Raw genomic sequence first — 27,194 nt, 5'->3', positions numbered from 1 at the left:
ATAAAATATTATTTCAATTTTCCATTTTCCCCCTTAAAAACAGAATTTTCTAGAACACTTTGACGGAGGCAGAAAAATATGTTCACAGTATCTACGTGTCCACTGACTTTTAATATGAATTTGTTTCATATTATAACTTTAGAAGTTCGTGATATCTTTATTCTTGGCCAATAATTTCAACCCCGTTTACGTATTTCGATCAAAACAAAACAAAAACAAAAAAAGTATTGTACGGCCACAAGCAAGAGTTAACTAAGTTCAAAAACTCATTTCAAACAGTTGAACCATTTTTCTCACATTGGGCATCTTATTCTTCGAAAATTATATATATATAAATTGTTCCCTTGAAAGCAGATTTTTCGACAACGCTGAGACATGAGACCAGGAATACACCCACGCTAAGGTCAACTGTACAAATTCGCCCCCTCACTAATATTCTTTATTAGATATACATTTTGGGGCCGCGGTGGCTCAGTGGTAGAGCATTCACCTCTGGTGCATGGGGTCCCAGGTTCAAACCCATCTCCCGCAAAGTGAACTTTGTAGTGGACAAACACCGTGTGAGTGAGTTTCCTCGGGGTTCTCCTGTTACCTCGCACTTTCTTCATCCCACCATTTCATTCATTCCTCATCATTATTGTCTCCTTTAGCCTAGCCGACATAACTGTGGGACGTAAGACTCAAAACTTCCATTTCATTTCTTTTTTCGATATAGTCTACATTTGTACACTTTCCTTATAGAATTATACTTCTTTAGCAGAGAAATGATTGATTTAACGTAAATAACTCATCTGTTCACCTTTGGTTTTTTTCTTTCTTACAAAAACAATCAAGTTCAATCACGATTTCTAAGAAGATTGGTAGCAATACCTAACAATTACTCGTCATTTTGTAGAATAACACCCGTTCAATACTAATTTACATAGATGTAATGTCTCGTAGTATTGGATCTCCCTCCTTCCAAATTTTGGAGGATCCTGTCTAATGAAAATTCGAGGTTTGTTCGAAAAGTATCGAACCTTTCGTTGGCAAGAATTAATTTATTGATTTGGAAATCCGAAACAATTAATTTCCTTGAAGTAATCTAATGCACACACTTCTCCCATTGTTGGAAACACTTCTGGGACGCAGTTTTTGGAATGATGAACAATTGTGCCGTCGCATTCCTCATGATGTCTTCTCTTGACTCTAATCGGGTACTTTTTTAGTGGCATTTTTAGCTCTTGAAATTACCAAAAGAAACACGGAACCATGTCGGATGAGTATTTAGCCTGACGTTGCACACGAATGTTGTGTTTGGCGATAAATGCATTAATCAAATTTCGCGGACACTCTCCTCATGCCCGAATTCTCGTTCAAAATTGAATGTAAAAATCCAATTGAATAGTTTACGCTTAAGTATCGCAAAGTTTTTTTTTGGCTAAATTTGATGCAAGATCGCTGCTCAAGTTTTGTCTGTCATTTTACAAAAGAACTGAAATCCGACGACTGTTCACGACACGTCTTCATTCATTGGCCGACTGCCAGCCACTGAAGCTGTCTGCGGAAGGGGGAAAAATCACGACTGCACATGAGTGTTTCCTCTACATCCACATCGAAGAAAGCCTCCCTTCATTGGTTTAAACAGGAAAAAATAAGGTTCTATACTCTTTGAACATATCTAGGTGCATACCTGCAAATGACCACTGGATTTTGATTAGAAATTTTTATGCCAAATTTCATCTCTCTAATTTAAGCAATTTATTAGATGTGCTTATTTTTTGCGAGAGGAATAAAGAACTCTTTCCTCTTCATTAGGATACTCATTTTAAACAAAGATATGACAACAAAACCTGGCTCCAGGACAATATTTGAAAATTCATTTTAAACGGTTCGGCTCATTTTATCGTGATGGTGCAACAAAGTCGATTCTTTTTTATTTATTTATTTATTTTTACAGGTAATACACTGAAATAGTAAACAAAGTAACTACAAATAACAAATTAAATACTTACATTAACAAAAATTCCACCAGGGAACGGAAATACTTTCGTTTTTGGTATTTCTTTGGCAACAAATCTATAGAATTCTCGATTTCCTTTGTACCACTTCACTGAGTATAATGGAGCACCTTCCAAATCGTATAAACAGAATAATGTCGCAGACTGTCCCGATTCAACGGCAGCTGGCAGGTGGATCTTCACGTTCTTCAAACACTGAACATCTGAAAAACAAAACAAAATATTGCTCTTAATTATTGTCTTATTCTAAACTTGAAAAATGATTTAGTAATTTAAATTCAGGACAAATACAGTATAGGCTTTTTATATATATATATTTAAGGTATTGATTTACCTACTATGAACAAAGAGAATACTAAACCTCATATTTGTGGAACTATCCACTTGTTATTTATTATTTTGTCCATTGTTATCTGGCGCTTTTCTTAGCGTTATCAGCAGGAGCTTGAGGTTTTATTTCGGACCGTTCGAGATTATTATATTTCATAATTATATTACTATACTGTTGAAACAAACTGGGGGAGGAGGTCATTCCTCTCCCTAAATGGCACCCCTGGTTACCAATGACACAGAGCTTTTACAACGGATTCCAAGTATTATTCGTTTGAATCATCTGTATCTGCGGCAAAGATGCGAATCAATTTCCTTGTTCACAAGTGACGTCAGTCCATGCTAGGATTATTTTTTTTTCTAAAGATTTCTTTGTAGTTTTCTGCTTGTGCAGGTGTAGGTAGATCATAAGTAGTCCTTAATTATTTTCCCACCCCTGGTTTTTAATACAAAATCCACTATAAACATTATATAACGAAATATTACTATAACGGGGTTAAGAGAGGTGACCCAAGTCCCGAGTAGACTAGGGCAGGATCTGCACAGAACCCCGAAGCAAGCTAGGTGAAGTGGATTTTAGGATTCCCAATGCTCCGTGCCAGCAGTGAAGGGGTTAAGAGTCATAGAGCTCCGATGCAAGCTAGATGACCGAGGTTAGGCTGTCCACCAGAGCTCCGAGCAAGCTAAGAGGGCAGGGAAGAAGCCTAGAGTTTGAAGCAAACTAGACGCTTTGGGTTTGGTATCTGCTAGAGGTCCAGAGTAAAGTAGAGGATTGATGACCAGCCGCAGACCGCAACCGCCTCTCGTTGAATTACTTTGGTTAGGTGCTCTAGGTGAGGTTATGACGCTGTTGTTCCAACGTTGTCATATGACCAGTATTATCGCTGCTGTCCCTGTCGCCTGCAGCCATAAAAACCACACATAATTGATGTTTGTAAATAGAAGCATATGTTAGGTATTTGTAAATACAATTATGCAGGTTATTACAATATGGAGTTTTTCAAGAAATTCAAAAGGGCGAGCCCGAGCTCTGAACCGAGTCAGATTTAATGGAGCCAATCGTGTACATACTTTAAATCGTTGTGCGCTGAATACGTAAAACTATTTCTAATGGGATCAAGCACTAAATCATATTGATAACTGAAAACATTGAATTCAGACCACCTTTTATTGCTTTCAAAATCAGCAGCATTTATTTCTAGTTAATATTAACACATCATACGTAGTGGGCAGATTCCTGGCATGAACTGAAAGTTGCTAGGAAAAGTGGTCAGTTAATGATCTCTTGTTTGTATAAAGAGCAATTATGTTTTCTTTCTGGTCAAGTCGTTCTCGTAAGCGCAATCGAGAACAATCGTCATTCTGGTTTGCAACTACTATTTGCAGAGAACATTAGCAAAGTTTCTTTCAGAAACTATGTTCCAGGGGGGGCATACTTCGTATTCCGGGGGACACTGCTGGTACTATTCTATTTATTATTATATTATAGATGTATTATTTTGGTCTCCTCCGGGGGGAGCACTCTCAGAGCTCCGGGGAGGCAGTGCCCCCAAAAAACACGTCTGGAAGAAACACTGAATTAGTGTATATTATACATTGGAATCGGCCCCTTTTCATGAACATAAGTTACCTAAAAATATTCGTCCAAGAGTAACGACTTCCCATATACTTGATTACAAAAATTGCTTGTTTTTGCACTCCTTACCGTGGTGGGATAAAACAACTTCGTAAGGTGAATATAATTTGATTGCCTGAATAATTTTAGGAGTTTTTTCGTCTTACGAAGTTCTTTTGATTCATTGATAGAAATTCAATCTCATCTTTGAACGCAGGAGCTGCTTGATATGGTCTCTACTGGTTAAGGTGGGATCTAAACAGTATTTAGGGTGTTTACTCGAGGCAAATAATCTCACCGTAATTTGAACCCGAAACAATGCGCACAGAAAGCCCATGCATAAGCTATTTGGCTGCGAAGAGCTCTGTGCTGTGTTAGTTTTTTGTAGTCCATTGATTTACATGGAGAATTATTGCTATTATTATTTGTTATCTAAAATAAAACGGAATTTTAATTCTTTCATTTTACTGCATTCTTCAAATCTATTTAAGTTCTCCTTACGTTAGTTGAAGACAATTACTTTTTTGTAACTTTAATATTTAGTATCAAATTGTGTTATACGTATGCTATCATTTTTTTTATTTGTATATTTTCCAGTTGGCTGTTGAAGGTTAAAAAATAGAAAGAAAGACATAAAACAGCATCAAGATACGCAACTAAAGTGTGTGTAACTATAATTATAGCCGTAACAAAGCAATAGTATATAACATAGCGAGTATATTTTTTTTTTAATTTACAAACACAATAACGTTAAGATTAGTTTCAAATAACAAGTCCATTAGTGCAAAATAATGGTTCTCATTTACGATTTAAGAGTTCATTATTGCACCTATCATTATCAAATACCCAGAATTCGGAAATATCCAACTCTAAAATTGATTCTTTGAAAGTGACCAATAAACAGTTTAATGATAAAGACAATTCCGGAATCAAATTTTAGAATGAAGTTTTTTTTAAAAAAAAAAAACAAAATATTGGATACTTAGCTGCAAATTTAACATCAAAGAGTTAAGGACACTCAGTTTAACTCTCTTCCCCCAGAATATACTAGTAATTTGTTTTCCACACAAACATATGATGATCATTATTATGACACAATAAAAGAATAGACCTTCTCAACACTGTTGTGAGTGCTCAGAGCACAAAGGCAAACATTTTGCAATCCAACCATGGTTAACAACACATTTGTAAAGGGAAAAACTAAAAAAAAAAAAAAAAAAAAAAAAAGTATTGCCATGTTCTGTTTTTCAATGCACGTTTTTGTTAGTTTCGATTAGATTACTTGTTTGACGCTCTGTTAATTGGTTGAGATTGTGTGAGTCAATTATTTCTTTTCTAATTGGTCAGTTGATTTGGAGTAAACATCTCATGGGTAAAAAAAATAGTAACACTGATTAAAATTATGTATATATGTCCTCTCTCGGTTGAGGATTTGTCTTCTCTCTCTCTCTTTATCCGCCTCTATTTTTCTCGCTTGTTCGCTTTTGTAGAATGATTTTTTTTTTGTACGTGGGGCTCAGATGGTGTGGATGAATTTTTTAAAACCTCTTTCCCTGTAATATTTTTCAACTCCCTCCCAAACAACATTTTTTAAATGCAAAGAGTATCATCCACTGTTGACAATAAACTCATACAAGCCCGCTTCAATAGACAACTACAAGTGTTCATATTACACTTTTTTTTATATAGTGAAATAATGTATGTTACTACGCTCATTGAATAAATGTGTTGAAAAATGTACTACATTTTATTTCATCCTGTTTTCTATATCTTATCCTATCCTAACTATATATAAAATTACATGAACTGACATAAAATAAAAGGCTACTTCCGGTTGTCATGGAAAGTTGAAATTTGGCATGATTGTTGCTTTCCGGGACTAACCCACAAGAAAATTACCTTTTGGCATGTTCTGGGACTAGTGAGGTTTTTCTTATTTCTTTTCTTAATTTTCAGTTTGGACCTGGAAATGTTTCTTCCATGTTTCTCGATTTTCAGCTTCCCCTTTTTGACTCCCAACATTTTCTTCTATTTTTCAAATCATCGATCACGTGCGTTCTACTTCTTCTCATTCCTCCTTTCCCTTCCATCTTTTCTTCTATGGTAGTATGAAGAAGACAATTTCTTCGCAAGATGTGTCCAATCCAATTGGCTTTTCTACGAAGGATGGTGGCTGGATGCGTCCTCTTCTCTCCTATCCGTGTTAAAACGTCTTCGTTTGTTACTCTTTCTGTCCATTTTATCTTCTCCATCTTCCTCCAACATCATATTTAGAAGCTTTCTTAATATTTCTTCTCTAACTTCAGTAATGTCCAAGTCTCTGCATCATAAAATTCAATGCTTCATATATAGCACTTGACTAATTTCTTCCTTAGTCCAATATTAAGGCTGCTAGATAAGACATCTTCTACATCCCAAAATTGTTGGTCACTTCCTGTAGGGCTACAATAATTAAATTTGGTATTATTGTAGCTTTCCGAGACAAACCCAGAGGAAAATTACCAAAAATGTTTTTTTTTTTTTTTAATGTTTAGGGAGTCTAAGCAGAGGAAGATTGTTATTTAAATGGGCCTCTTTTTGGACCTATAATCTCATATTGTAGCTACTTAAAATTGGAATAAATCTTGAAACTTGGTATAGTTACATATTTTCATTACAATTACCTAAGTAAATCACCAAAAATAAAAATTTCCAACCTTTATGGGAACTGAAAAATCTTCCCCATATTATTTATATGGAACATTTTCTACACCCTAAAATGTTTAGGCACTTCCTCTCGGGCTACAATGATGACGTTCGGCATGATGGTGTATCAAGACTAACACACAGGAAAATTCCCAAAACTAAATATTTTTAGTTTTTAAGGGCTCTAAAGGGGGGATGAAGAAATGCCCATGTTATTTAAATGAGCGTTTTCTTAGGACACAAAAACTTGTCTTTTAGATAGTTGCAATAGGAAAAGAAACTTGAAATTCGGTAGAATTGTAGGCCTGAGAGGTGCGGGACCATAGGCCGGAGACATGTGGGAGTCTGCGGGCGAAGCTCCCAGCTGGGCAAATTTAAGAAATATTAAGAGCAAATGCACGAAATTCACTGTTGATGCAAAGGCTGATACATAAGAGATACGAGGCCGTTGGCGAGCAAAGGTGGGGGTATGGGGCCGGAGCCCCCAGCTAGTCAAAGACTAGTTTACATATACAGTATATTGTTTAAAACAAATATATGCAGCCATACAACATTCACATCTGGTTCATGGGCTTTCTTGGTTCAATCCCAGCTCGCGGCAAGTGAGCTTAGTGGTGAACAAACCGCATGCGCGGGTTTTCTCGGGGATATCCCATTTCCTCTCACTTTCTTTATTCCACCATTTCCTTCATTTGTCATAATCATCGTCTCCTGTAGTCTAGCCGGCATAACCATCGGACATACAACTTAAAGATTTCATTCAATTTTTAATTGCATGCTGTTATTGTTTCATTATTTATAAGCTTGACTTTGTATACTATAATTGATTCTTTAAGGGCTTTAATTTTCCAAGATTCTTTTATAAGTTTACACTATCTGTCAGAGTGTCTGTCCGTCCCAGAGATATAAAAAATCTCAAAAACTACGTGATCAATCACCATCAATTTTAGCCAGGACGTAGAGAATCAAAAATTAAGAATAGACTACGTTGATAGAAGTAATATTCAATCCGGAATTGGAAGAACCCATTTCCGATTTTAACCTTGATTACTGTACAGCAAAACAGTAAATTGGTAGCAAGATGCGATTTCTGGCAGTTTAAATCAAATCTTGAGACAGTATCTAAATTTATATTTTTAAAAAAATAATCAAGGTTGCAGGTATTTTCAACTGGATGCTCTGTAAGGACACAGTCTGCTGTTCAAATTCTCAATAACCCACTCAGAGATGATAAATCTGACGTAGTCGATGGTTTTCACACTGCTGATATATTCATAACGAGTCGTCAGTGTTTCCTACAAGACGAGACGAGACGAAAGTCAAGATTGGAAATACAGTTTTAAAGTCGAGACTGTAAGCAATATTGCAGCCTACTTCTTTATTGACAAATAGCTTTACTGTGCTCGATGTGGGTTCTATCTGTTTCTAGGTTGGTATTAGGCTTCATAAACGCAACACAACTAATAGTATGCAATCATAACACAGCTCCCAGATTTGACTCAATTTTAGTTATACACCCCTAACCAATAAGCCTAAATTGGGTAGTTCCCGTTGTCGCAGCTACACAGAGGGAAAGAAACTATATGGCGTACGTACAAACGTAGGTTACATCCATAAATCCTGTAAGTTTGGGACTTAACGTATAACTATAGGAAACAACCAGCAGCAAATGTGTAACTTAAATAGGACGTTATCTTCCATGTAAGCGTTAAATCTGTACGTATCTTCCGTATGAAAGAAAGAACTGTATGTAGGCGATAACGGACTTATTATGGATATTACGTAAAGATGAACGTATTTAATATATAGCTGACGTATGTAACATACATAAACGTATATGTAATATAAGAAAGAAAGAGACTGTAAGGTGTCAGAGATCCTGCAGCAGATGGATAACGTATGCTACGTATAGATTTCCGTAGTAAACATATGGAATCTGTAAATTTGTAAAATATACCGCTATCCGGGTAACGTTTCTTTCTCAGTGTACCCTTATCATTATAACCTGGTATAGCTACAATATAGTAAAGCAGTATTCCCAGATGTTCAGATAATCAGAACTATTTACATACATTAATCCCAAGCAAACTTACTAACTATTGTAACTAACGCTTTCTCAATTAGGCTCTAAATTTCAATCGCTATGACTTCAGCTTTAACAACTACTCGATGTTCGATTCGGTACATGTGTTATCAATAAACACTAAATAATCGTTCTTTTTTTCTTCAAGTGTATTCACAATTCTGTCCCGTTTTCCATCATATATTCATATATTCTTCTAATTCTCTACATAGTCGAAACGAGAAAATTCACGAATATCATCAGCATCACTATTTCACCCAAGTGTTAGAACTCAAACACTGTTTCACTGTTATATATTTCGTAGTATAAAAGTTAAACATTGATAAAGTGATCGTGCGCACATAATGAAGTACATTTATCATTCTTTAAAGATACGCAAGTCATTTCACAATAAACTCCAATTATAAATGATCTAAACTTTCCTATATCAGACCCTTCGTGGATTTCTCATGACCCAAAGGGATTCTGATAAATTCTAGATGAAATCAAGAAGAGTATCAGGGATATTTTTTATATCAATTTAAAAAAAGAGACGCGTAAAACTTCCTAAAAATCGAGACGACAAGAAAATCATTATTTCTCGTCTTATCTCCTCTCATGGGCAATGCTAATCTTTGGCTATGGCCGTAAAAATTCGCTCATACGTGTTATATACAGGGTGTTTCAAAACAACACCGACAACGTTTGGGAGGTGATTTCTGACACAAAGATAAGACAAAAAGTGTAGACGAACCTGGGTGCACAAATGCTTCCTTTCGGAGTTATAGGCTGCTGAAAACATGAAAAAGTGAAATTTAAAAGTCCATAGCTCCAAAATTTTTAGACCTAACGCAATCGGGTCAAGACTTCATTTAGGAACTAGTCCAAATATCCAAGTTTCACAACCCTCCTGTACTTCCACAACAATTTTTGTAGAGATAGTTGGTGACAACTTCAAATTATATGCCCGCAGCCAAACTCCCTCTATAAAAATTGTTATCTGAATACTTTAGGATTCTGAAATACGTATTTTTAGATAGCGCACATATTCGTTCCTAAGTGAATACTTGACCCGACTACAGTAGGTCCCACAGTTTTGGAGCTATGGACCTTTAAAGTTCACTTTTTCATGTTTTCGGCAGCCTCATGGAACTCCGAAAGGTAGCATTTGTGCACCCAGGATGGTCTATACATTTTTGCCTTATCTTGGTGCCAGGAATTACCTCCCAAACGTTGTCGGCGTTGTTTTGAAACACCCTGTATACACATTGATGAGTTGAAAATTATAGCTCTATGGAGGAACAATATTGAAACAAGAATTTCCGATTTCAGTTTCAGTAGAGGGTTACACACTGTTCTTGGAATAACTGTGCATATGTTCTTGGAATAACAACAATATTGTTTCTCACCGTCTCTTACCGTGCTTGTTGCATAGAGACTAATATTGAAATTTTATATTTCTAACATTTTCGTCTACAAAATAGCGGGATTAGTGTCGATTTTGAAACGATAGATTTCATCTAGTAGCGCTTACACTAGAAGTATTAGTGCCAATATTGAAATGATTATTTTTGCCTCTTCTACTTACAATAGAGGGATTAGTGTAGCACTAATAAAACTCTTGTAACAACGTAGTACTCATTGGCCAAAAAGAAGGAGAGAAAACCAGTTTTATTGTATTTGTTTTAATCACAATAAATCAGAAAATATGTAATCTATGACTACTTCAATCTCTCAGAGAAACTATGGGCAGAAAATAACTAAAATTTTAAATTGGGTTGTCTACTTTCACTCCACAAACAAATCAGAATTTTTTATTTTCTCTCTTTTAGCTTTTCCTTTTCTTTCTTTCTTTTTTTGCTTGCAACAAAATAAGTAATATGAGTAAGTTGACACTTTTATTTTATTCCAATATTTGTCGAAACGAACACTATAATTTTCAGGGAGCTAAAAGCGATTGCAAAGTAAGATTGAGTCATACAACACTAGAGAATGATACAACACAATTGAATGATGCAAAAAAAAAATCTATTTGAAATACTGTACATATCAGCAAGGGTGCCGATCCTGGGGAGTAGTAGAAAATGGATCGATCTGGGCCAGACCTGGATCAGTTTTAGCCAACTCACAAGCCCCTGGGTAAATGACCACCATGCACCGTGAGCCCACGGTCTTTTACGACCTCCATTTTAGGGGTGAATTTGTTCCCTTTTATGAGCTCTTTTAAGGGGGTGTATTCGTTCTCTTTTACGAGCACATTTTAGGGGGTGATCTCGTTCCCTTTTATGAGCACTTTTTCAACCCCTATTTTAACATAGCAGAAATTACACTGACACTACGTAACATAACAGAAGAGCAGATAACACATAAGAGTACGTAACATAACAAGGGTGATCTCGTTCCCTTTTATGAGCACTTTTTCAACCCCTATTTTAACATAGCAGAAATTACACTGACACTACGTAACACACAGCAGAACAGATAACACATAAGAGTACGTAACATAACAAGGGTGAACTCGTTCAAACCCCTATTTTAACATAGCAGAAATTACATAGCACAGCTAATAAAAGAACATGGCTTATTTTCCAACCCCTATTTTAACATAGCAGAAATTACACTGAGATTATGAACACACAGCAGAACAGATAATACATAGCACAGCTAATAAAAGAGCATGGCTTATTTTCCAACCCTTATTTTAACATAGCAGAAATTACACTGAGACTATGAACACATAGCAGAGCATAAGACTACGTAACACACAACAACCTTTATTTTAGGGGTGGACTCGTTCTCTTTTATGAGCATATTTTTCAACCCTTACAGAGGTGTATTCGTTTTCAACCCCTTAGCATAAGACTATGCAACATAGCAGTTACGAACACATAGTAGAGCAGATAATAAACACAACAACCTCCATTTTAGGGGTGGACTCGTTCTTTTTTATGAGCATATTTTCCAACCCCTATTTCAACATGACAGAGACTACGAAACATGGCGGACATAGCACAGAGGGTGTATTCATTTTCTCCACCCTTAATTGAACATAGCAGAAATTACACTGAGACTACGTAACACATAACATCCTCCATTTTAGGGGTGTATTCATTCTCTGTTATGAGCATATTTTCCAACCCCTATTTCAACATGACAGAGACTACGAAACATGGCGGACATAGCACAGGGGGTGTATTCATTTTCTCCACCCCTAATTGAACATAGCAGAAATTACACTGAGAGTACGTAACACACAAAAACCTCCATTTTAGGGGTGGACTCGTTCTCTTTTATAATTACTTTTCCAACCCCTATTTTACCATAGCAGAAATTACATAAAATTTTTTTCAACCCCTATTTTAAGATAATGAATACCTATGTAACATAGCGATTGGATACGCTCTTTGAACCGATTTGGATGGAACTCGGCATATGGGGGTTTTCGAGCATGCTGAGTACGAATATCATACCTATTTTTACCTGGGTCCTATAGTTTATGTGGTATACGCCCTTTCTATGACAATTTTAACCGATTTGGATGAAACTCGTTATATGAGGGTTTTCGGACATGCTGATTGCAAATATCATACTTATTTTTATCTGGGTCTGATAGTTTATGTGGGATACGCCCTTTGTATGACACTTAAAACCTAATAACTCGAAAACGGAGCCAAATATCGAAGTGGTGTTTCCACATTTAGCAATAGGTCATTAGGTACTACAAGTTCCAAAATTAGTGGTCATCGAGGTCAAAGGTCAAAATACTTAAAACCCAATCACTCGTAAACTGCGCCACATATTGAGGTGGTGTTTCCACATTTAGCAATTGGTCATCAACTACTACAAGTTCCAAAATAATGACCATCAAGGTCAAAGGTCAAAATACTTAAAACCTAATAACACGAAAACTGAGTCACATATTGAGGTGCTGTTTCCACATTGAGTAATAGGTCATCAAGTACCACAAGTTCCAAAATAATGATCATCGAGGTCAAAGGTCAACATACTTAAAATCTAATAACTCGAAAATGGATCCACATACTGAGGTGCTGTTTCCACATTTAGCAATTGGTCATCAACTACTACAAGTTCCAAAATAATGACCATCGAGGTCAAAGGTCAAAATACTTAAAACCTAATAACACGAAAACTGAGCCACATATTGAGGTGCTGTTTCCAAATCTAGTAACTGGTCATCAACTACTACAAGTTCCAAAATTAGTCGCCATCGAGGTCAAAGGTCAAAATACTTAAAACCTAATATCTCGAAAACGGAGCCACATATTCAGGTGCTGTTTCCACATTTAGTAATTGGTCATCAAATACTACAAGTTCCAAAATAATGATCATCGAGGTCAAAGGTCAAAATACTTAAAACCTAATAACTCGAAAATGGATCCACATACTGAGGTGCTGTTTCCACATTTAGTAATCAACCACCAACTACTACAAGTTCCAAAATAGTGACCATCGCGGTCAAAGGTTAAAACTCGAAAACGGAGTCAAATATCGAAGTGGTGTTTCCAAATCTAGTAACTGGTCATCAAATACTACAAGTTCCAAAATAATGATCATCGAGGTCAAAGGTCAAAATACTTAAAACCCAATTACTCGTAAACGAAGCAACATATTCAGGTGTTGTTGCCACATTTAGTAATTGGTCATCAGGTACTACAAGTTTCAAAATAATGACCATCGAGTTCAAAGGTCAAAATTTAAAACCTAATAAGTCGAAAATGGATCCACATATTGAGGTGCTATTGTCACATTTAGTAATTGGTCATCAACCACTGCAAGTTCCAAAAATAATGAACGCCCAATTAACCAATGAACGCGAATAACTCTTAAACAGAGTAACGTTTTGAGGTGCTGTTTCCAAATCTAGGAATACGTCATCAACTACTACATGTTCTGAAAACACTGACCATGGAGGTTAAAGGTCAAATATTTAAGCTTTAATAACTTTAAACAGAGCCTGTGTGACCTATTCAGTTTTGTACCAAGCAGAGAGAAGTGAAGAATGAAAAAATATGACTGGCTTACTTCGAGAAAGAAAGCAACGATATACATTTTAACTAGCTGCGTATTTTAAATCATTTTGTACTATTTAAATAAACAATCGGATAAATTTAACCGGCTCAGAAGTTCAATACTATTTTGTACTCTTGAGTGAGCTTTCCAATTTTGTAGCAAGAAGGACCATTTTTTAAACTAACTCAGAATTTCATTTCATTTTGTAATACTCAAATTTGGATGGAGTGTTTAGTTTTGTATGAACCAGAAACATTTGATTGGATTATTTCCTTATGTACCAACTGGAAAAAGTGAAGGGCCATTATTCAAATAAACAAAGGAATAGAGTATTTAGTTTTGTACCAACTAGAAAAAAAGAAGTGAAGTCTGAATAAAATTTAGATGGACTATTTTCTTTTGTACCAACTGGAAAAGAGAAGAAGAGCTACTTTAACTAGCTCATTATGTACTGTTTAAAGAAACGAAAATTGACTATTTAACTAGCTCAGAATTTATGTAAGAATAATTTCGATGTTCTACTTTTTATACCAACGAGAAAAAATGAACTAGCTGAATATACGAAAGAATTAATTTAAGTGACCTATTCAATTTTGTACCAATGAGAAATGGCATTGCGCCATTTTGGAATATTCAAATAAACAAAGGAATTATAATTTGTGTCAACTCTAAAATCAATTAAACGAAGTAATGCATTTGAAAAACCGAAGCTGAGTATTTTATACCATTTTGTATTATTTCAACAAACAAAGGAATAAGCAAAAAAGGATCATTTTATATCATTTTAAACTAGTCTAATAAACGAAGACATAAATATGAGTGAGCTATTTAATTTTGTAGCAACCAAAGGATCATTTTAACTAGCTGAGTATTTCTGTACTTTTGTGCCATTCAAACACTAACCAGAAAAAAAACCGAAGAAGGCCCATTTTAACTAACTGAGAATTTCTATACCTTTTTGTACTATTTAAACAAACGATGGGATAAATTTGAGTGGCCTGTTTTTTGTACTAACCAGAAAAATCGAAGGAGGTACCTTTGTACTAGCCCAATGAACGAAAGAACAAATTTGGGTGTTCTACTTTTTATACCAAACAAATAATAACCATTTTGTACTACTCAAATAAACAAAAGAAAAAGCGAAAAAAGACCTTTTTAACTAGCGCAGAATTTCTGTAAAGCAAAAATTAATTTGGATGGAGTAACAAGAAAGAAAGCAAAGATATGCCATATTAAATATTTAAATAAACGAAGGGATAAATTTAAGTGATCTATTCCATTTTGTACCAAGGAGAAATGCCATTTTTATTTAACTTAGAATTTCTAGTGCATGTTGTATTATTTAAACAAAACGAAGGGCTAAATTTGAGAAAGCGAACATGAACCATTTTACTCAAACTTGGATGAAGTATTTAGCTTTGTATGAACAAGAAAAAAAGTAAAGAAAAAGTAAAGAAAAACCATTTTAACTAACTCAGATCTTTATACCATTTTGTACTACTTTTTGTACCAATCAGAAGAAAATCAAAGAAGGGTCATTTTAACTAGCCAAGCAGAAAAAAGGAAAGAATTAACACTTTGTACTAACCAGAAAAGGAGAAGAAGGATCAGCATTTTATACTTTTCGTGCCATTTATTGGGGTGTCCTATTTCCTTTTGTACCAACGAGAACCATTTTTAACTGGCTTAGAATTTTATGCCTTTTTGTAAAATTTGTATCAAATCGAAAAAAGCAAGGAAATACCATTTTAAATAGCTCAGCATGTTATAGCTTTTTTGTTTTTAGTCTACCCAATTTCTTGACCATGTTGTACTATTTAAACAAACAAAGGAATAAATTTGTGTGACCTATTCACTTTTATAGCAAGCAGAAAAAGGAAAGAAAAATTTGAGTGGCTTAAGCAAAGAAGGTCAATGGTAACTAGCCTATTGAAGAATGAATAAATTTTGTTTGCAATTAAAAAAGCGGAGAAGGTCTACTTTCTGTACCAACCATAGAAAAACAAATTTGTTTGACCTATTCACTTTTATAGCAAGCAGAAAAAGCACGAAAAAAAAGGGAAGAAGGTTCATTATAACAAGCTAGGTATTTTTATACCATTTTGTATTACGGGTGGTCTATTTCATTTTTGTAACAATCAGAAGAAAAGCTCAGAATGTTATACCTTTGTGATGCTACATTTTGTATTATTTTTGTGTCATCCAGAGAACAATTTAAATTGCCTCTCCCTGACAAATCAGTTGCCAGAGTCCAATGTTTGTAATCTATTAAATTCTTAATATTACAATACTACAAATTGATCCATTTATCAGTTCAAGTTCTTCTATTCATTCACAATCAAATGTATATGCTACAGTGTCTCAGTGTTCATTTACAGAATTAAATAATTGTTTATCTTTCTCTAAAAATATTTCTACTATTTTGTTGATATAATAATCACACTCTGTAATGTATTCATATACCAGATTAAATTTTTTCTCCAAAGTATAAGTGTTCTTAATATTACAACCTTTAAAATGCTTCTTTATATAAAGTTTATAGATTTTCTCTCTCATTGCACGTTTAATTAAGATTGTCCACACCTTTTGCAATAATTCGTAATCATACTGTAGCAAACAGTTGTGATCTTTTTCATTTTCATTATGGTTAGAACATGCTTCACATAATAATACTGAATTTGGTGTATACTCATTAAATAATTGTATAACACATGTATGACTAATATTTTCACTAGTACACTCGCACTCATTAGCTTCCAGTTCAAAACAGGTAATATTTGAAACACTGTCATCATCACTTTCCGGGAGTATTTCATCATTATGTCTATTATAGCGTCTAAAATAATACAGTTCTTCTAGTTCTTGTGTTGGATATATGATTCTCACTTTATCACGTAATTCATCTGGCAAATCAGGGTCAGACGGCTGGATTAACAGTATAGGTTTCTCGTTTTCACGCTGAATTTCTTTTTCCCTAGGTGAAACATAAACAATCTCCATGCTAGTCATTTTTCTGCTCTTCAGCAAAAACAAATCAAATAAATACAAACATTCTATGTATTCTCCGTGTTTAATAATATATTTCAAGGCAATATAACATCATGATGTATGTCCTATTATTTTCCAAGTATACTCCAGAAACTTATATTCCATTATAATAAAATACATAAATGCAAAAATATATATTTGTCTTTTTGACTTAGACGAGGAAGGAAAGTCTATAAATAATTGAATCGTCGAGCAATAGGCAGTACCTTAGGACCCTCACCATACTAGCAGTACAAATGTTAGGTAACGCATTCATAACGTTGCTTAAATATCTGCAGCAACATGGAACTTTGAAAACTTTTCTTACTTTGATATGATCTCTTCTTCTGCTGTGATCAAAAATGGCCATGCATGATGTTACGCAAATAACTATGGAGTCTGTTCTACACAATTATGACGCAATTCTGGTTTGTTAAATCTTACGTTGAAATATTTTATAAGCCTTACTTAGTGACGGGAGAGGCAATTTAAATTGTTCTCTGGATGACACAAAAATAATACAAAATGTAGCATCACAAAGGTATAACATTCTGAGCTTTTCTTCTGATTGTTACAAAAATGAAATAGACCACCCGTAATACAAAATGGTATAAAAATACCTAGCTTGTTATAATGAACCTTCTTCCCTTTTTTTTCGTGCTTTTTCTGCTTGCTATAAAAGTGAATAGGTCAAACAAATTTGTTTTTCTATGGTTGGTACAGAAAGTAGACCTTCTCCGCTTTTTTAATTGCAAACAAAATTTATTCATTCTTCAATAGGCTAGTTACCATTGACCTTCTTTGCTTAAGCCACTCAAATTTTTCTTTCCTTTTTCTGCTTGCTATAAAAGTGAATAGGTCACACAAATTTATTCCTTTGTTTGTTTAAATAGTACAACATGGTCAAGAAATTGGGTAGACTAAAAACACAAAAAGCTATAACATGCTGAGCTATTTAAAATGGTATTTCCTTGCTTTTTTCGATTTGATACAAATTTTACAAAAAGGCATAAAATTCTAAGCCAGTTAAAAATGGTTCTCGTTGGTACAAAAGGAAATAGGACACCCCAATAAATGGCACGAAAAGTATAAAATGCTGATCCTTCTTCTCCTTTTCTGGTTAGTACAAAGTGTTAATTCTTTCCTTTTTTCTGCTTGGCTAGTTAAAATGACCCTTCTTTGATTTTCTTCTGATTGGTACAAAAAGTAGTACAAAATGGTATAAAGATCTGAGTTAGTTAAAATGGTTCTTCTTTACTTTTTTTTCTTGTTCATACAAAGCTAAATACTTCATCCAAGTTTGAGTAAAATGGTTCATGTTCGCTTTCTCAAATTTAGCCCTTCGTTTTGTTTAAATAATACAACATGCACTAGAAATTCTAAGTTAAATAAAAATGGCATTTCTCCTTGGTACAAAATGGAATAGATCACTTAAATTTATCCCTTCGTTTATTTAAATATTTAATATGGCATATCTTTGCTTTCTTTCTTGTTACTCCATCCAAATTAATTTTTGCTTTACAGAAATTCTGCGCTAGTTAAAAAGGTCTTTTTTCGCTTTTTCTTTCGTTTATTTGAGTAGTACAAAATGGTTATTATTTGTTTGGTATAAAAAGTAGAACACCCAAATTTGTTCTTTCGTTCATTGGGCTAGTACAAAGGTACCTCCTTCGATTTTTCTGGTTAGTACAAAAAACAGGCCACTCAAATTTATCCCATCGTTTGTTTAAATAGTACAAAAAGGTATAGAAATTCTCAGTTAGTTAAAATGGGCCTTCTTCGGTTTTTTTTTCTGGTTAGTGTTTGAATGGCACAAAAGTACAGAAATACTCAGCTAGTTAAAATGATCCTTTGGTTGCTACAAAATTAAATAGCTCACTCATATTTATGTCTTCGTTTATTAAACTAGTTTAAAATGATATAAAATGATCCTTTTTTGCTTATTCCTTTGTTTGTTGAAATAATACAAAATGGTATAAAATACTCAGCTTCGGTTTTTCAAATGCATTACTTCGTTTAATTGATTTTAGAGTTGACACAAATTATAATTCCTTTGTTTATTTGAATATTCCAAAATGGCGCAATGCCATTTCTCATTGGTACAAAATTGAATAGGTCACTTAAATTAATTCTTTCGTATATTCAGCTAGTTCATTTTTTCTCGTTGGTATAAAAAGTAGAACATCGAAATTATTCTTACATAAATTCTGAGCTAGTTAAATAGTCAATTTTCGTTTCTTTAAACAGTACATAATGAGCTAGTTAAAGTAGCTCTTCTTCTCTTTTCCAGTTGGTACAAAAGAAAATAGTCCATCTAAATTTTATTCAGACTTCACTTCTTTTTTTCTAGTTGGTACAAAACTAAATACTCTATTCCTTTGTTTATTTGAATAATGGCCCTTCACTTTTTCCAGTTGGTACATAAGGAAATAATCCAATCAAATGTTTCTGGTTCATACAAAACTAAACACTCCATCCAAATTTGAGTATTACAAAATGAAATGAAATTCTGAGTTAGTTTAAAAAATGGTCCTTCTTGCTACAAAATTGGAAAGCTCACTCAAGAGTACAAAATAGTATTGAACTTCTGAGCCGGTTAAATTTATCCGATTGTTTATTTAAATAGTACAAAATGATTTAAAATACGCAGCTAGTTAGAATGTATATCGTTGCTTTCTTTCTCGAAGTAAGCCAGTCATATTTTTTCATTCTTCACTTCTCTCTGCTTGGTACAAAACTGAATAGGTCACACAGGCTCTGTTTAAAGTTATTAAAGCTTAAATATTTGACCTTTAACCTCCATGGTCAGTGTTTTCAGAACATGTAGTAGTTGATGACGTATTCCTAGATTTGGAAACAGCACCTCAAAACGTTACTCTGTTTAAGAGTTATTCGCGTTCATTGGTTAATTGGGCGTTCATTATTTTTGGAACTTGCAGTGGTTGATGACCAATTACTAAATGTGACAATAGCACCTCAATATGTGGATCCATTTTCGACTTATTAGGTTTTAAATTTTGACCTTTGAACTCGATGGTCATTATTTTGAAACTTGTAGTACCTGATGACCAATTACTAAATGTGGCAACAACACCTGAATATGTTGCTTCGTTTACGAGTAATTGGGTTTTAAGTATTTTGACCTTTGACCTCGATGATCATTATTTTGGAACTTGTAGTATTTGATGACCAGTTACTAGATTTGGAAACACCACTTCGATATTTGACTCCGTTTTCGAGTTTTAACCTTTGACCGCGATGGTCACTATTTTGGAACTTGTAGTAGTTGGTGGTTGATTACTAAATGTGGAAACAGCACCTCAGTATGTGGATCCATTTTCGAGTTATTAGGTTTTAAGTATTTTGACCTTTGACCTCGATGATCATTATTTTGGAACTTGTAGTATTTGATGACCAATTACTAAATGTGGAAACAGCACCTGAATATGTGGCTCCGTTTTCGAGATATTAGGTTTTAAGTATTTTGACCTTTGACCTCGATGGCGACTAATTTTGGAACTTGTAGTAGTTGATGACCAGTTACTAGATTTGGAAACAGCACCTCAATATGTGGCTCAGTTTTCGTGTTATTAGGTTTTAAGTATTTTGACCTTTGACCTCGATGGTCATTATTTTGGAACTTGTAGTAGTTGATGACCAATTGCTAAATGTGGAAACAGCACCTCAGTATGTGGATCCATTTTCGAGTTATTAGATTTTAAGTATGTTGACCTTTGACCTCGATGATCATTATTTTGGAACTTGTGGTACTTGATGACCTATTACTCAATGTGGAAACAGCACCTCAATATGTGACTCAGTTTTCGTGTTATTAGGTTTTAAGTATTTTGACCTTTGACCTTGATGGTCATTATTTTGGAACTTGTAGTAGTTGATGACCAATTGCTAAATGTGGAAACACCACCTCAATATGTGGCGCAGTTTACGAGTGATTGGGTTTTAAGTATTTTGACCTTTGACCTCGATGACCACTAATTTTGGAACTTGTAGTACCTGATGACCTATTGCTAAATGTGGAAACACCACTTCGATATTTGGCTCCGTTTTCGAGTTATTAGGTTTTAAGTGTCATACAAAGGGCGTATCCCACATAAACTATCAGACCCAGATAAAAATAAGTATGATATTTGCAATCAGCATGTCCGAAAACCCTCATATAACGAGTTTCATCCAAATCGGTTAAAATTGTCATAGAAAGGGCGTATACCACATAAACTATAGGACCCAGGTAAAAATAGGTATGATATTCGTACTCAGCATGCTCGAAAACCCCCATATGCCGAGTTCCATCCAAATCGGTTCAAAGAGCGTATCCAATCGCTATGTTACATAGGTATTCATTATCTTAAAATAGGGGTTGAAAAAATTTTTATGTAATTTCTGCTATGGTAAAATAGGGGTTGGAAAAGTAATTATAAAAGAGAACGAGTCCACCCCTAAAATGGAGGTTTTTGTGTGTTACGTACTTTCAGTGTAATTTCTGCTATGTTCAATTAGGGGTGGAGAAAATGAATACACCCCCTGTGCTATGTCCGCCATGTTTCGTAGTCTCTGTCATGTTGAAATAGGGGTTGGAAAATATGCTCATAACAGAGAATGAATACACCCCTAAAATGGAGGATGTTATGTGTTACGTAGTCTCAGTGTAATTTCTGCTATGTTCAATTAAGGGTGGAGAAAATGAATACACCCTCTGTGCTATGTCCGCCATGTTTCGTAGTCTCTGTCATGTTGAAATAGGGGTTGGAAAATATGCTCATAAAAGAGAACGAGTCCACCCCTAAAATGGAGGTTGTTGTGTTTATTATCTGCTCTACTATGTGTTCGTAACTGCTATGTTGCATAGTCTTATGCTAAGGGGTTGAAAACGAATACACCTCTGTAAGGGTTGAAAAATATGCTCATAAAAGAGAACGAGTCCACCCCTAAAATAAAGGTTGTTGTGTGTTACGTAGTCTTATGCTCTGCTATGTGTTCATAGTCTCAGTGTAATTTCTGCTATGTTAAAATAAGGGTTGGAAAATAAGCCATGCTCTTTTATTAGCTGTGCTATGTATTATCTGTTCTGCTGTGTGTTCATAATCTCAGTGTAATTTCTGCTATGTTAAAATAGGGGTTGGAAAATAAGCCATGTTCTTTTATTAGCTGTGCTATGTAATTTCTGCTATGTTAAAATAGGGGTTTGAACGAGTTCACCCTTGTTATGTTACGTACTCTTATGTGTTATCTGTTCTGCTGTGTGTTACGTAGTGTCAGTGTAATTTCTGCTCATAAAAGGGAACGAGTTCACCCTTGTTATGTTACGTACTCTTATGTGTTATCTGCTCTTCTGTTATGTTACGTAGTGTCAGTGTAATTTCTGCTATGTTAAAATAGGGGTTGAAAAAGTGCTCATAAAAGGGAACGAGATCACCCCCTAAAATGTGCTCGTAAAAGAGAACGAATACACCCCCTTAAAAGTGCTCATAAAAGGGAACAAATTCACCCCTAAAATGGAGGTCGTAAAAGACCGTGGGCTCACGGTGCATGGTGGTCATTTTCCCAGGGGCTTGTGAGTTGGCTAAAACTGATCCAGGTCTGGCCCAGATCGATCCATTTTCTACTACTCTGGGGGCTTCCCAGAAGCTGATGTGGGCTCCCCATTATTGTATTTAAGAACATAGCCTACAACCTTTGGCATAATTTGAATGCAATTTGTCTTTAAATCCTCATATATGCCTTCCGCATCTAAATGCCCCACCCCACCTCAAATTTACAGAGAAATCGGCGCCCTTGTATACCAGAAATACTCAAGAAAATAATTTCTACCCCTTAAAATTTTGTATGTATAGGACCTGCACAAATGCTGATTTTTCATGCTGGTGGTATATCAATCGGATTGAATACGTTAACCTGTTTCTGGGACTGGATGTTATCAACCCAGTAGAGAGTCTATAAACCAAATACTTGTTTTATCTTAATTGAATAGCACGGACTTTTTTTTTTTTACCATAATCAAATTTTTGAAATTTAAATTAGGTTTGTATGTAATTCATTAAAAAAATGTATTGATAATACGAAATTTATTCTTTAAAAGTATTCTATCTTGCAATTTGTAAGGTGATTATCATTTTGTTACAATAATTTACGAAATTTTACATTTTCGTACAAATTTATAATAAATGTACTAGAAATTCTTGTATTTGCATTGTCAGAATTGTAATTATACACCATTTCATATTAGAGATTCATTTTAAATAAAACATCATGTAATATTTTATTGCATTGAATTTTCTGTTAAAATGCTCTCACCAACAACACAATACAACTTACGAAAACATTGCATCATGGGAATTTATGGTTGATAGTAGCATAAACATGCATAAGACATACATCAAGTTTTCAGGAATATGTTTATAGTACATAAACGGTAAAATAAATAAATATAAATAATATATATGTCAAACATGGCGGTTTCTTTTTCTTTTTTTTTTTTTTTTTTGCCACGCACAGAAACACGCTTCTTGAAGAAGACAATTGCCTGAAAAGTATAATAATATTTTCTTGTAATTTAATCATTTATTTAATATATATAGCTCAGGTATTTGTGTTGTTATTCAATTCAAAATCTCTTGTCTTCACGAATTATGTTGAGGAATTTAAAGCTTAAAATATATAAAACGATAATGAAGCCTGTTGTACTGTATGGTTGCAAAACATGGCCGCTTATTCTGAGAGAAGAACGCAGACAAAGTATTTGAGAATAGAAACCTAAGACGACTATTCGAACCCACGAGGAATGGGAATGGGGAATGGTATAAACTTCATAACGAGAAATTGCATAATTTATACGGTTTACCAAACATTGTTAGGGTCATCAAGTCTAGGAGGCTCAGGTGGACAGGTCACGTAGCCAGAATAAGAAAAAGAATGAACGCTTCCAAAGTTTTAACTAAAAATTCAATTGGAAAACGACCATTAGGAAGATCTAGTTGCAAATAGGTGAACAAAATTAAGATGGATTTCGCAGAAGTAGGAATACAAAGTAGAAACTAAATCAGTTGGCAAAGGACAGAAGTCAATGGAGAGCTTTTGTGGACGCGGCATTGAACCTCCGGGTTCCATAAGCCAAACAGTTAGTTAGTTAGCTTAAGTACTTAGTAGGAACTTTGGTTACTAGATACATATAAAGATAGTAATCATATTTCACATTGGATCGTGTATTTTGGTTTACAATCTAAACTAGATAAAGTTATTTTCATTTCGTCCGCGATATCTTTTAGAGTGTGATCAAGGAACTGGTTAATTAGTCTCTGGAGTGAAAAACTACTCTGGCCTCTGAAGGGGAAATCAAAGGGAATACAATAAAACCTTTTAAAGTACGTGTTCCGAATAACGTTTTGAATACGTGTGTGGGCACATTAAACACAATTTGAATTGAAAGGTATAATATATTGTCAATAACTTGACGAGCTTCAGACTTCATACCCAACCTTTAGTGATAAATTACGGTTTCTTAAACTGTGAAAAGATTTTTTCCAATAGATTGAAATATACATCTATTTAGCGTTATTATGAAAGACTTAATTAATGTTTCGCGAGAGCAGAGTGCAACAACCATTGCCTCTCCAATGAGGTTGTAGAATGACTAGTAAAACTCAATGTAACAAAAGATTAATGACTAGAAACCGTAATGAACCATATAAGCGGAAAGATTGACAGACGATAAATCAACTCGAAATAACCTGAATGTGACAAATACTACCCTATAACTCAATATCAGAGAACGTACGACACAGATGGAATCATTCACTCCTATATAATTATGTCGCTAGAGTTGCCTTTTTTTTTTTTTTTTTTTTCAAAAAATTAGCTATGTATTCAGTGCATTTATGTGTTGGAAATTTGTCAATTATAAAGCCAAAATGACGAATGATTTGGTTAACGTATCGTTTTAATATTAAATAAAAAGTTAAAAATAAAATGAAAATAATCCTTTTAGATATTTGTGATGAAATTGGGCTTGCTGTAAAGCTATTGTTTACATAGAACTTCCATTGCTTTAGTACCTAGGTAGAGACTTGCACATTAATACGTGTTTCGTATCATTCAATGTATTTTCATCAGAAACTCACCGTCAGTATGTCTCAGGTCAAAGCAAAAAATTCAGTGAAATGAAAAAAGAAACAATAGGTGTCTATTGTGTCTGTCTACCATGATGATTTAAAGATGTATGTAGGAACTATCACAAGATTCTGTGGTCCAATCTTGGTAGTCCTCAAGAGATGTCGCACACATCGCTAGGCAGTGTTTTTAGACGTTTCTTAAGAAAGTTTCCCTCGACTGACACAAAAATTTCCCTCTTTTTTTTATCAAATTTTCCCTAGTTTGTAGAGTGTCCAATTCCTTTGATAGAAGTTATGTGATAAGACTAATTTAGAGTGAACAGGTCTTCTCGGGATAACAGCCTGGTAAATACTGTTATATCTTGCGCTATATTTTGTTCACAGATGCCGAAATAATAGTAAAATGGTCGAGAGTTTGGGACAGGAGTATAAAAGAAGCCGTTGCAATCACACAAGAAAAAAACGAACCTTAACAGAGACACAGGATTCCAACTGAGTAAAACATGGACACCAATCATATCCCGCCATTTCAAGCACCAATCAGAAGCCGCCACTTCAACCACCAATCAGAAGAGTCCAACCATACATACATGAGTATACACTCTATTGCACATCATGGTGGAAAGACTACAAGGTGGATGCAAGGCAGTGCTACATTCTTGTCGCTCTGGCGCATGACGTCATCTTGGTCTCAGACGTGGCCAGCGAGAGTCAGATGAACTTTTAACAAGCGCTTGCTCGCTGGTATCTTACACGCAAACTTCTCTTCTATTTATAGTGATCTTCGACGAAGTAAAAATTTTAGTACAAACAATAATTATATAAACGTAATGTAATCAATGCTTAAGCTAAGTGAATTCAAAGGAAGATATTTACAATAGCAAAAGAAACAACAATATCAGTTCATATTAAACAACTTTGAAGCTTAAACAAGTCAGTATTACCCACTACATTTTCTGCTTTTTCTTTCTTTCATTCTTTTCTTTTTTAAACATCTGAAGTAATACACTCGAGCATGTATAGGCCTGAATAATCTATAACACAGTGTGTCGTTAATGCATTTCATTATTATATATTTATGTATGCTCAAGTATATTGTCGTAACACATTGATCGGTTTTGATTTACTATTATTATTATTTTGCTTGAAAGAGAATTCTTTACTGATGACCCCATATAAATTTTGAGAATATCTCAAGGGAGAATTCATGGTTTTCGTAAACAGAAATGCACGTACGTATATTTTCGTTACGCTTGGACAGTTTTTTTTAAAGAGGTTGCTCCCACGTAAATTTCGTCAGAATCTCAAGGGAGGTTCAAACCTTTATTGAGCAGGGACTCACGTATTTAATATTTTAATCATCGTTTTTATTTTTGATTTATAAAAAGTTATCTTATTTGAAATCGCTGATCGCTTATTTATAGAATTTTTATTTGAATAAAAGGTTTGGTGAAACTGACAGTTCTCTGAATATTAGTGTCAAAATTTACGTCACAACAAATTGTATTATTAAACAATTGTACGAAATAGAACGTTACATCTACTATCATGTTATAAAAATATATAGAAATAAATATGTATATACAAAGCACCTCAAACAAAGAAATTGCAACTTGACTATTTGAAGCAACAAACAAAGTACTAGGCGTAGGTGAAGACGATGTACGGGTGTTATAGCTAGACTAGAAAACATATAAACCATAAAATTACATAGTTTTCTTGATAAGTTTTCTCTTTTCTGTCCCGTGGACTAAAGAAGACAAAAGATAAATGCAAGTGAATGATTATCTGGAATTTGGTGGAATGAGAATGCGGGAGTACCCCGAGGAACTCACGGACACGATGTTGTCCACCACAAACTCACTTGACCGAGAAGCGGATCAGTACCCCTTGCACCAGAGGTGAGCCTTCTGCCACTGAGCCACCGTGCTTCCTTGATTGGTTGAGAATCTACCATATTTTAAAATTTACTGCAGTCATTCTTAATTTTGTAATTCTGGAGGGGCCCCTAAATATGTATATGTAATTATCCAAAGGCACGATTAAAATGAACAAAAATTTCAAAATCTGAGTGCAAAAATGTCCTGATAATGTCGCCCTGACATGATAGGTGGATACTTTATTCTCTTGATCTAATACATTGTTATATATCTTTGTAACCATTAATCGTTATTACGAACCTTCCATTCGTTTGTTAATTTGAAGTGCAACATCCCGTTTTAGCACCGAGGCTACAGGGAACGCAGACCTCCAGAATGAAATGGGACCTGAATTACTTTAACGCGTTCAATGCTCTCCATTTGCGTAACTCGAGGGAG

At 34.5% G+C, this 27,194-nt stretch overlaps 1 protein-coding gene across 1 annotated transcript in view; it reads right to left on the bottom strand.

Moving 5' to 3' along the window:
- The window catches only part of LOC145662479 (uncharacterized), a 713,631-nt gene that overhangs the window by 332,198 nt on the left and 354,239 nt on the right, over positions 1-27,194 (bottom strand). Inside the window, exon 2 of the mRNA XM_081728086.1 lies at positions 1,995-2,203. Coding sequence (XP_081584212.1) covers positions 1,995-2,203 — 209 coding nt within the window. The remainder of the gene's footprint in view (positions 1-1,994; positions 2,204-27,194) is intronic.

The sequence above is a fragment of the Thermobia domestica genome, chromosome 10 (assembly GCF_964235325.1).
Source record: "Thermobia domestica chromosome 10, izTheDome1.hap1.1, whole genome shotgun sequence".
NCBI classification, from domain to species: Eukaryota; Metazoa; Arthropoda; class Insecta; order Zygentoma; family Lepismatidae; genus Thermobia; species Thermobia domestica.
This window is presented reverse-complemented; position numbering and strand designations above follow the sequence as displayed.